Here is a 12,872-nt window from a genome sequence, read left to right as displayed (position 1 = left end):
CTTTAAACCCAATGTCTACTACAGGACCTGGAATAGAGACATGTTAGTAAGTAAATGATTCCTGGATTGCACTGGACAGAATTTTCCATATGTGACCTTAATGACCCTCTGTTCAATTGAAGTGACTTTATTAAATATCTACTTGGTGCAAACTGCTCTGCTTCAGGGGAAACAGGGTGTAAACTTGCTGCAAAGTACTTTGCTTCAGGGGAAACACTCACCCTGGTGTCAAAGAGCTCATGATTTGGTACGTAAGTCACTAGCACAGTGCTGCGCAAAAATGAGTGACACACTGCTGTGAGAAATTTGAGGGTGATATTGTATTTGGATGAGGATTAAGGACAGTTTGGTGAAGGAGGTAGCACCTGAGATGGGCTTGGAAAACTAATTCCAGTTAAACATAAGGAAGGACATTTTTCACATTTTGCACAATGTACATAGTAGGGTGAAAAGACAGAAACCAGACAGCTCTGGTTTCAAATTCCATCTTTTCCAGTTACTTGCTGTGTTGTTACTGTGAAGGAGCCAATTAACCTTTCTCATCATTTATAAAATATGCTGCAGAGTTGAATGAGGAGAAAAATAACTAGAAATTCTCACAGTAAAAATAACTGACCTAGAGGGTATTATGCTAAGTGAAATAAGTCAGACAGAGAAAGCCAAACACCATATGATTTCACTTATACGTGAAATCTAAAACAAAAAACAAATGAACAAACGTAACAAGAGAGAAACAGTCATAGATACAGAGAACAAACAGGTGGTTGCCAGAGGAGAGGCGCTGGGGGCGGGGGCGAAGATGAGAGAAATAGGTGAGGGAGATGAAGAGGTACAAACTTCCAGTTACAAAATAAATGAGTCATGGGGACAAACTATACAGTGTGGGGAATATAGCCAATAATAATATCTTAGTATGGTGACAGATGGTAACTAGACTTACCACAGTATTTTATCATTATCTAATGTGTAGAAATATTGAATGACTATGTTGGGCACCAGGGACTAACTTAGTGTTGTAGGTCAATTATACTTTAAAAACAAACAAACAAACAAACAAACGAACAAACTCACAGAAGAAGAGATCATATTTGTGGTTATCAGAGGCAGGGGTTAGCAGGAGGGGGAACTGGATGAAGGTGGTCAAAAGGTATAAAGCTCTCATTATAAGATAAATAAGTACTAGGAGTGTAATGTACAACATGATTATTATACTAACACTGCTGTATATTATGTATGAAAGTTAAGAGAGTAAATTCTAAGAATACTCATCACAAGGAAAATATTTTTTTTCTTTTTCTTTTATTTTGTACCTATATGCGGTGATGGATGTTCACTAAACTTTACTACGGTAATCATTTCGGGATGTACGTAAGCCAAATCATTATGTTGTACACCTTAAATTTGTATAGTGTCGATTGTGTCTCAATAAAACTGGAAGGAAAAAAATATGGTAGTTACTACTAATTTTCCCTCATAGTGAAAAAAGGGAAGCAGGACCTTTCGGTGTGAGTAAAAGAATGTGTAGGGGAATCATAAGAGAGAAGGCTGACAAAATAGTTGGGATCTTGAGGGCATCCAGTAGTAGGTCGAGACATTTACATGTAATTTGAGAGGCAACAGAGGTGTTATTGAAGGTTTTTTTTTTAGCAAGTAAGTGACATGATTCCTTTGTACACTAAATATCATTTCATATACCTCTAATAACCACTTCTGTATACAGTAGGTACTGTTGTTTGCATTTTTCAAATGAGAAAAATGAAGCTCAGAGATAATTAGTTTATCCAAAGTTCATGGTTTTGATTCAGAGCATGACAGTGCCCAGATTTTTTGGCTAATGGTAACATACGGACACAATTCTGGGGAGTTTATGATTAATAACAGAAACAACAAGACAAACAAAAACGTGATGGGCACTCAAAAACCGGCAAATTTAGTAGATTCAGAAAAGAAGTAGATTGGGAGAGTAGGGCTGGGAAGCAGATTATAAACTTCCTAGGGAAATAGTTACTTTCTTATTCATTTTACTCATCTCTAAGGTTCTGAGACATATGTGTGCTTGTCATAGATTAGAGGTGAAATATTAGTTGATTTAATTAAAGAATGGGTAGGCAAAGCTAATCGGAGAAAGTTTTTTTTAAAAAGTCTTGAGTTTTGTTTAGTAATAATACTAGAATTGATATAACACTACAATTTAAAAACTCTCACATACGTTGTTTTAGAGAGGAATGACATAGTAAATAGAGGTAGGTTTGGGGACAGGTTTTGAAATATAGAAGTATGCATTTAAAATAGATGATAATGGTAGCTGACACAGGGGTTGAATGAAGGTCTAAAAGATGGGCATGGACAATAGTTTTGGGAAACTGTGGAGCTATAGGCTTTTGAGAAAGGAGCTTTTATTTCCTTCTAAAGCTATGGCAGTTGATTGATTGACTGATTGATTGATTATCTCTCCCCACTAACTGGGTTGCTTTGCAGAAAAGGAAGCTTTGGTTTTATAACCCTGGGAGGTAGTATATAATGTAGTAGAAAACATTTAGGCCTAAGAATCAGGCACAGACTTGTTGAACCTGTTTGCTTTTCTCTTTTCCTTCACATTTCTACCTCTGAAGTCCCAATCATGAAAGTAAATGGATTAAGTAACTTAACATGTACAAAGGAAGCAAGCGGGAAATAGATATGGTTCCCCTCACCAGTGAAGAGCAATATGCTATCAATCATACAAAAATTATAAAGACTTCACATAGATTTGGTGACCACATGCCATGAAGGTTGCATTAAAAGGTTCCAATCTACTGAGTCAGCTATGAAAAAGCCAGGTAAACACTTTAGACATGAAGGTTGGAGCATATATCCTTGCAGTAAAAGCAAGAAGAAGAGCTTTCATTATGGCTGATTTATTGTTGGGGGCTTTGAAAAGGATAAATGTTATTTCAGGGTAGACAGAAAAGTGTGGAATCATAAGGATCATGGGCCATTTGATCAAAAACAGAATGAATAGTGATGAGGACTATGTATTATTTTTAGTTTTCTCTATTTGCAGCTCAAGCTATTGTGTGAGATTCAAACAATGAAGCTCTCCTGAAATAAAAGAATGAGCTGAAGTCATGAATTTTCATATTTTCCTAGCTCTTGGTGTTTATCATCCATGATTTAGACAATTTTGGACAGATTTTTTAAGCCCAACAGGCACTTTGTCCTCTCTAGCAACTTACTGTTTGGCACTGCAACAACCAAATGCCCCTTTTCTTCTGCAACTAGTCTCCATGGGAAGCATATGCATCATTAATAGCCCTCTTGTTCACTAAGACCCATCGTAGAAAGCTGTTCTGTAAAGTTAACTGTATAGGAAAGAGTTGCTTAACTGAGAGTCAGAAGAATGATAATGGGGTTGAAATTACATTTGGCTTTGACTCAAAATTTCTCACCATAGCAGAGGGGAGGATGAAGGTCTTGGAAAAATATAGTGTGAAAGGCAATTTCAGAAACAAAAGGCCTATTTGGATGGTGCGGCAGTTTAGGGTTGAATCTGTATCTTCTAGATGTTTGACTATAGGAAGATTCAACTCCCACCTCTGTAAAATGTGTTTAATACCACCTATTTTGTTTTGAGAAATTAAAGATTAAAGACAAAAAGTGTGTAAAGATTGTAACATAGCGCCCAACACTTGTAGGTTTCCCCCTTTTCACTTCCCATTTGTTTTTCTGGCTATTTCAATTCCTGAAACACCAAGCCTGTCATTCTATTTAGCCAATCCATAGCTTTCTTCTCTCTTCAGGCATGTTTCTGGTGGGAGAAACTAATGAACAAGGTCTCTAAGTTTCTACGTATTTCCTGAATGTTTTATTTCCATATTACATTTATAATATTTACTCCATCCAATTCAAGAATGTGTTTCATGACAATAACATACACCCTTTATTAATAATGAAAATTTTATTAATAATGACCTTGATGGGGAAATTTCTGGTGGTTTCCAGTTGGTTCAACTTTTAGCTTGCCCCCACCTTCCCTTGTCTTGTCTTCTGTGCCATCCTTTGCTTTCCTGGAAGGCACCCCCATTCCTGCCAGGGCTCATCTTCAGAGGCCTTCCCTGATCACTTCTAAAAAAGCCATACAATCATTCCTTCTTCATTATCCTATTTTAAGTCTTTGTTTAGCGCTTATCATGACTTGACATTTTCTTGTGTATGTGGTGAGTGTGTGTGTGTGTGTGTGTGTGTGTTTACTGTTATATCTCCTCACTAGAATATAAACTGCACATGAGCAGAGACCTTATCTATCTTGTTCTCTACAGCACTCTCAAGGTCTAGAATGGAACCTGGTACACAGCATGTGCACAGCTGATGTTTACTAAATGAATGAGTTGAGAGTCATTATTAGAAGCAGCTTTTTGTAAGCCCCGTGCTTGGTCTCTGTATGTAAGAGTATGGGGGGTAGGCGGTGGTGGTGGTGGTGGGTGATTAAAACATGGAAAATATAATATATAAATACAATCACTTTTTCTTTTCACAAATTATAGCTGGCCTGAAACTAAAAATGCTAGTAAATGATTAACTAAAAAAATTTAATATCATGTTAAGCATATTATCTGTCATTGGTTCAACTTTTCTGTACCTCCCTCTCATTTTTCCCACTGAGGCTATAGTAGAACTGAAGGCTGCCTGTAACCCAATTAATGCCTCTTTGCAAATTTTTCATTGTTGGAAAAGGAGAAACCCAAGTGGTTACGTTCAACAGTCTAAATAATCCTCTTTCTTGAAGACACAGGGCACAATTCACCTGCCAAATTGTGACCTTTTGGATCACAGCAGGATCCAGCAGGGTGGTGAGGTGAAGAGGAATGGGTTTTAGAGTTAGAAAGACTCCTAGATGAGGCACTCATTAGTTGTATGACCTTAGGCAAGTTGTTTCACCTCTCTGGGCAGCAGCTTACTCATCTGTATAGTGAAAATAATATTACCTAATTAATTCATTCAACATATACTTATTGAGCACTTACCACATGCTAGGCACTGGGAAAAAATTCGTGATTAAGACACACTGTTCCTATCAAGTAGGAAGCCTACAATCAAGCAGGAAATAAGGACAAACAGTGCTATTAGCATATTTAACCCAGTTTTGGTATGCAGAGTGGTTCTGAGAATGAAATGAGTGAAGTACACATATGAAAACACCTATGGCAGCGTCAGGCACAGAGTCCATGTCCATGGTCATACATTCATAAGTGGCAGCACTGGGACTTAAATTCAAGTTCAGTATTCCCTGCATTATGCCACTTTGTCAAGATTCCTTTGGAGACTTGTTAAAATGCTGATTTCGGGCCTAAGATCACATGTTGAGAACAACACAGCCATCCGCAACTAATTTAAAATCTTCAAGTATTACTATAATATGAGATAAAAGAATGTCAAGACAAACTGTAATAATAAAAGACTTCGGTTTCTATCCATGAAGGATTAACCGCTATGAGAATTTTTCCTTCTGCCATAAACAACTAGAAAACAGGACAAAATATATGAAACAACGGTTTTCAATCGCACAAGAAGCAGTATAGGACTATGAAACCAGAGAGGAGGGAAACAAATGAGGTAATACCTACCCAACTGCTCAAGCTTACTGCACAAAGCAGTTTCCAGGCTACTGGCCAGGAAAGGGGAACCCAAACAAAGCCAAGTGGTCTCACTGAGTTGAATTTGGGGAGGCTGAGGCAGCTAGAACTTGTGGGACAGAGTGTCAGAGAGTGGGAACTATATAAGAAGAGAGCTCTGGAGATCTGCAGAGGAGTTCTCTCCAGTCTTTGAACAATATAACAGATATACATAACATATGTATAACTGGAGTTCCAGAAGGAATGGAGATGGAGAGAGGCAGACTGTAATTATTTGAATGCAAACTATGATTATATTATTTGATGGTGTAGATGGTAAACCTTAGAGTACCACTAAAAATTAAGAAGTATGACTAATAAACCCACAGGGGATATAAAATGAACTCATTAGAAAAACGTTTAATTAATCCAAACCAAAAGAAGGCAGGAAAAAGAAACAAAGCCCAGATAGGATAAAGAAAAAACAAACAGCAATATTATAAATTTAAACTCAAATATACTGGTAGTTATATTAAATGTAAATGGCTGAAACACTATTTAGAAGGTAGAGACAGTCAGATTTGATATAAAAATATGACTCAATTATATGCTGTATGTTAGGCAAGTATGTCCATATCCTAATCCCCAGAACCTATTAATGTGTTAGGTTACACAGAAAAGAATAACTATGGTTGCAGATGGATTAAGGTTGCTAATCAGTTGAACCAAAAATAGGAAGATCATCCTTGATTATCTGGGTAGGTCCAAGGTAATTCCAAGGGTCCTTAAAAGTGAAAGAGAGAGGCAGAAGACATCAGAATCAATGGGACATGTATCTATGGAAGAATGGTCAGAGATATTCAATGTTGCTAGCTTTGAAGATGGAGGACAGAAGCCATGAGCCAAGGGATGTAGGTGATCTCTAGAGGCTGGAGGAGGAAAGGAAATAGATTTGCTCCTAGAAAGAAAAATTGTTCCGCTGACACCTTGATTTTAGTCTGGTGAGACCCATGTCAGATTTATGACCTAAAGAACTATATGACAGTAAATTTACATTGTTTTAAGTCACCAAGTTTGTAAGAATTTGTTAAAACAGCAATAGAAAATACCTGCTGTCTTCAAGAAACCAACTTTAAATATAAAGACACAGAAAGAATAAAAGTGAAATAATGGAAAAAGAGGCTAATTCTAATCAAAAGAATGCTGGAGAGGCAAGTAATATCAGACAAAGTAGATTTCAGAGGAAAGAATATTACCAGAAATAAAGAGCATCACTTCACAAGGATAAAGGGGTAAATTAATCAAGGGGACATAACAATCCTAAATATATATTTACTTGATAACAGAGCTTCAAAATAATTTATGCACAGACGGATAGAAGGAGAAACGGACAAATCTATAATTATAGTTAGAGGCTTCAGCACTTCTCTCTTGATAATTCATAGGGCAAGCAGAAAACAAACAGACAAAAAAACAGTAAAAATATATAAAATGCGAACATTATCAAGCAATTAGACCTGACACTTAAGAGAACATTCTTTCCAACAACCATGGAATATACATTCATTTCAAGTGCCCATGGAACATTCACCATATTTTGGACCAAAAAAAGATTCAACAAATACAAAAGTTATAACAACCACTAATATGATTACGATGGAATTAAACTAGACTCAATAACAGAAAGATCAGAAATTAAACAATGTGCTTCTAAGTAATAACTCACTGGTAAAAGAAGAAATCACTAAGGCAATAAGAAAATATTTTAAAACTGAATAGAAAAAGTCCCCAGGACTTCCCTGGTGGCACAGTGGATAAGAATCCGCCTGCCAATGCAGGGGACACAGGTTTGATCCCTGGTGGAAGATCCCACTTGCCGTGGAGCAACTAAACCCATGCGCCAGAACTACTGAGCCTGTGCTCTAGAGCCCGCAAGCCACAACTACTGAAGCCTGCATGCCTAGAGCCCATGCTCCACAACAAAAGAAGCCACCGCAATGAGAAGCCTGTGCACCGCAACTAAGAGTAGCCCCCGCTCGCCTCAAAGAGAAAGCCCGCGCGCAGCAACAAAGACCCAACGCAGCCAAAAATAAATAAAATTAAATCTTTTAAAAAAAAAGCCCCCAATATATAAAAATTTTATCAGTTATAGCCACAGTAGTGCTTAGATAAAAGCATTAAATGTGTACATTAGAAAAGAAGAAAGGTCTAAGATCCACAACCTAAGCTTCTGCCTGAAAAAACTAGAAGAGGAAAAGCAAATAAACTGAAGGAAGGAAGTTATGAAGATCATACCTTAAGTCAATGAAATAAAAATATGGAAAAATAATAGAGAAATCAATGAAAACTGAAAGCTGGTTCTCTGCATAAAATTGATAAACCAAAAAAAAAAAAGGATAAACCTGGACCCAGAATAATAAAGAAAAAAAAAAAACACAAATTGCCAATGTCAGGGATGAAAGAGGGAACACTACTAGAGATCCTACAGAAATCAAAGTTGTATAACAAGAGGATATTATGAACAATTTTATGTCAGTAATGTCAGATGAACTTCAGATGAAATGGACAATTTCCTTTAAAGACACAAACTATCAAATGCTACTTAAGATGTAATAGGAGGGACTTCCCTGGTGGTGCAGTGGTTAAGACTCCGCACTCCCAATGCAGGGGGCCTGGGTTCGATCCCTGGTCAGGGAACTAGATCTCACATGCATGCCGCAAGTAAGAGTACACATGCCCACAACTAAGGAGCTGGCGAGCCACAACTAAGGAGCCCGTGAGCCACAACTAAGGAGCACATAAGCCGCAACTAAGGAGCAGGTGAGCCACAACTAAGGAGCCCGCCTGCCGCGACTAAGACCCAGCGCAACCAAATAAATAAATTAATTAATTAAAGAAAGAAAGATGTAATAGGAGGCTGGAATAGTCCTATATCCACTAAAGAAATTTAATTTATAGTTAAAAACCTTCTAACAAAGAAAAAATCTAGGCCTAGTGGTTTCACTAGGGAATTCTATCAAACATTTCACGAAGAACTGATAACAATTCTACACAAACTCTTTAAGAAAATAAGAGAGGAGGGCACATTTCCCAACTCATTTCATGAGGGCCCTAGACCAACACTAAAACAAGGCAAAGATATGAGAAGAACAGAAAACTATAAAAGAAGAACCATAGAAGAATACATCGATAGCTGTCATGAACACAGATGTAAAAATCTGTATCAAAATTACAGAAAGTTGAATCTAGTAATATATAAGAAAGACAATACATCGTAACCAAGTGTGGAATGCAAAGTTGTTTTAACATTCAAATATCCACCAATGTGGTGATTAATATCATGTAATGCATTAACAGACCAAAAAAGAAAAACCATATGATTATCTCAGTATATGTAGAAAAAGAATTTGATAAAATTCAACACCCATTCATGATAATACTCTCAGAAAACTACAAAAGAAGAGAATTTCCTTAACAAGATAAAGAGCCTCTACAGAAAACCTAGAGCTAATATACTGAATGGTGAAAAAGAATGAATGTTTGCTCCATAACACTGGAGACAAGGAAAGAATGCTCGCTACCATCACTTCCATTCAACGTTGTACTGTAGGTTCTAGCCAGTGTGATAGGGTGAGAAAAATAAAAAAAGCCATATAGGGACTTCCCTCGTGGTCCAGTGGTTAAGACTCCACACTTCGAATGCAGGAAGCATGGGTTCGATCCCTGGTTGGGAAGTTCTGCATGCCGTGCGGCCAAAAAAAAGCCATACAGATTGGAAAGAAAGAGGTAAAACTACCTTTATTTGCAGACACATCTATGCAGAATATCTTAAGAAATCTACAAAAGGCTACCAGAATTAATAAGTCAGTTTAGCAAAGTTACAGGATACATGGTCAGCATACAAAGAAATCAATTGCAATTATACATGGTAGCAAAAACAATAGAAATTGAACTAAATATCATTTACAACAGCATAAAAACAGAAAATAGTTATAAATACAACAACATATGGACAAGACTTATATATTCAAAACTTCAAAAATGCTGTTGAGAAAAGGTAAAGAAGATCTAAATAAATGGAAAGATATGCCATTGCCAGGAATTGAACACTCAATATTGCTAAGATGTCAGTTTTCCCCAAACTGGGCTAGAGATTCAATGTAACCCAATAATAATTCCCCTGCTCATTTTTTTTCTAACATGAGAAACTGACAAGTTGACTCTACATTTATAAAAAAGGCAAAGGACCCAGAATAGCCAAGACAATTTAAAAAGGGAAAAACAAAATCAGAGGGCTATACTATCTGATTTTAAGACTTACTATAAAATTAGGACAGTATAGAAATGGCACAAAGTAGTCTAACAAATAAAGGATATTCCTCAACAAAAGATGCTAGAACAACTGAATATCTACATGTTAAAAAAGGAATCCCAGCTTTTACCTCATAATACTACGTACAAAAATTAAATTGAAATGGATCATAGACCTAACCATAAGAGCTAAAACTATAAAACTTTTAGAAGAAAACACAGAAAAAGCCTTTATGGCCTTGGGTTAATAAGCAAAGATTTCTTAGGATAGGACCAAAAAGACATGAACTGTAAGAGAAAAAAATAATTGGACTTCCTCAAAACTGAAAACTTTTATTCTTCAGAAGATACTGTTAAGAAAATAAAAAAGACAAGCCAAGGCTGAAAAAATACGTGCAAAACATAGATCTGATAAAAGATTTGTATCCAGAATATATAACAACTCTTCCAAGACAAAACAACCCAATTAAAGAAATTGGGTTGAAGATTTGAACAAATATTTTACCAAGAAGACAGATGAATGGCAAATAAGCAAGAAAAGATGCTCAAATCATCATTCATTAGTGAAATGCAAATTAAAAACTCAAGGAGGGCTTCCCTGGTGGTGCAGTGGTTGACGGTCCGCCTGCCGATGCAGGGAACACGGGTTCGTGCCCCAGTCTGGGAGGATCCCACATGCTGCGGAGCGGCTGGGCCCGTGGGCCACGGCCGCTGAGCCTGCGCGTCCGGAGCCTGTGCTCCGCAACGGGAGGGGCCGCAGCAGTGAGAGGCCCGCGTACCGCAAAAAAAAAAAAAAAAAAAAAACTCAAGGAGATTCCACTTCACACCCACGAGGATGGCTAAGATTAAAAAGACTGATAATAGCAAGTGTTAGGGAAGATATAGGACAACTGGAGTCCTCATACATTGCTTGGGGGAGTAAAATGGTATAATCACTTTGGGAAACAGTTTGGCAGTTTTTTGTTTTAACATCTTTATTGGAGTATAATTGCTTTACAATGGTGCGCTAGTTTCTGCTTTATAACAAAGTGAATCAGCTATATGTATACATATATCCCCATATCTCCTCCCTCTTGCGTCTCCCTCCCACCCTCCCTATCCCACCCCTCTAGGTGGTCACAAAGCACCGAGCTGATCTCCCTGTGCTATGTGGCTGCTTCCCACTAGCTATCTATTTTACATTTGGTAGTGTATATATCCATGAGTTTGGCAGTTTTTAATAATGTTAAATATACACTTAGCATACAACCCAGAAATTCCATTCTGGTATTTACTCAAGAGAAATACCTGTCCACAGAAAGACTTGCACATGAATGTTCATAGTAGCATTATTCAAAACAACCAAATAATGGAAACAACCCAAATGTTATTGGTTGGTGAACATATTAACAAATGTGGTAATCCATACCATAGAATAATACTCAGCAATAGAAAGATAAAAGCTGTTTCGCAAAACGTGGATAAATCTCAAAGGCATTATGCTAAACGAAAGAAGTCAGACACAAAGGACTACAGGTTATATGATTTCACTTATATGAAATTCTGGAAAAGGCAAACTACAGTGAGAGAAAGTAGATAGTGGTTCCTTGGGGCTGGGACTAGGGGAAAGGGATTGATTAGAAGGGGTCAGGAGGGAGCTTTTTGCGGTGATGAAGATGTTCTGTATCTTGGCTGTGGTGGTTCATGACTGTGTATATGTTTGTAAGAACTCATTGAAATGTTCACTTAAAATCAGTAATTTTTACTGTGTGTAAATTATACTTTAATTAAGCTGATTAAAAAATAAACTATATCAAAATATGAAAAAGGGCATTTTCTCTCTCACAGGTAATAGTTATAAAATAATCTTTCAGTTTGGGTAAATAATCTTTCCCCCTTTGTAGGATGATCATCTCAAAAGCACATACATTAAGAGACCACAATCAAGTCTTTCCTCTGAAAACAATGTTCTCCATGATACTTACCAAGAGTACTGAGTCCCTCTGAGATAGATGTGAGAACATATAGGAGTACAGGAGGCTCTAAGTTGGTGACGAAGCTCATGTGGTCCTGGGTGAGACATTCCAGGAGAGGATAATAAGACTGGCTCAGTTTCCGATATTGCTATAACAGAAATACTAAATGTCAAGCCACAGGGAAGCAAAAGACGTGTCACAGTTCAGTGAAAATTGCCATTTATAATATTAGAAATTGTGACCTTACACATAAATACATAAAATAAACATAAATATAAATACATGGAACAAATGACATAATGATTCTCAATTCAGTATTTAAAGGGGTTCTAATACAAATCTCTTGATCTCTAGAAATCCTAATTTGAAGCTACAGCATACCCTAGTAAGTAATTTCAATTTTGCCTTATGTGGTTAACACTTAAGTGCAATTAAAATCGCTGCAGTATAGAAGACTGAATGATTTTTCTGGGCTGGAATATTGTAACACTGAACAGTGCTTAATAGTGGCTAGGCAACCTTCTTTTTTAACACAAAGAAATTTGTGTTATATATTTGTGTTATAATAGCATTTGGCATCATAGTCTGCTATATTTACACAATGCCAACCCATCTAATTAAATCATAACTCGGTAAATGGCTTAATATTTACCATATACAACAGGCAAAGGATAAGTGCATGAGAAAGATACCTGGAAAGCCTCAAATGAAACCCAAACCAGTATCAAAGAAGCACAACACTTATAAGAGAAATAAACCATATCGATATTTATTATAAAGTAAAATTGACTAGCTCCATAAGAATCACATGGGGTGCTTGTTAAAGATGCAGTTTTCTGATTCCCAATTCAGACTTACAAAATGAAAACCTCTGGAACGAGGTCCTGAAATGTGCATTTTAAAAATGTACACTAAGGGAGTCCTATGCACCCTCAATTTTGAGATTACTGAGTTAGAGGTTTGCTTGTCTACTAGAAAAAAGAATAGAGAAATTCCTGGAACCATATCAGGTTTT

General features: G+C 36.9%; 1 protein-coding gene across 1 annotated transcript in view; it reads right to left on the bottom strand.

Moving 5' to 3' along the window:
- Positions 1-12,872, bottom strand: part of RANBP17 (RAN binding protein 17) — a 316,339-nt gene that overhangs the window by 29,513 nt on the left and 273,954 nt on the right. The window contains exon 24 of the mRNA XM_060144179.1: positions 11,867-12,005. Within this exon, the coding sequence (XP_060000162.1) occupies positions 11,867-12,005 (139 nt within the window). The remainder of the gene's footprint in view (positions 1-11,866; positions 12,006-12,872) is intronic.

The sequence above is a fragment of the Lagenorhynchus albirostris genome, chromosome 3 (genome assembly GCF_949774975.1).
Source record: "Lagenorhynchus albirostris chromosome 3, mLagAlb1.1, whole genome shotgun sequence".
Taxonomy (NCBI): Eukaryota; Metazoa; Chordata; class Mammalia; order Artiodactyla; family Delphinidae; genus Lagenorhynchus; species Lagenorhynchus albirostris.
This window is presented reverse-complemented; position numbering and strand designations above follow the sequence as displayed.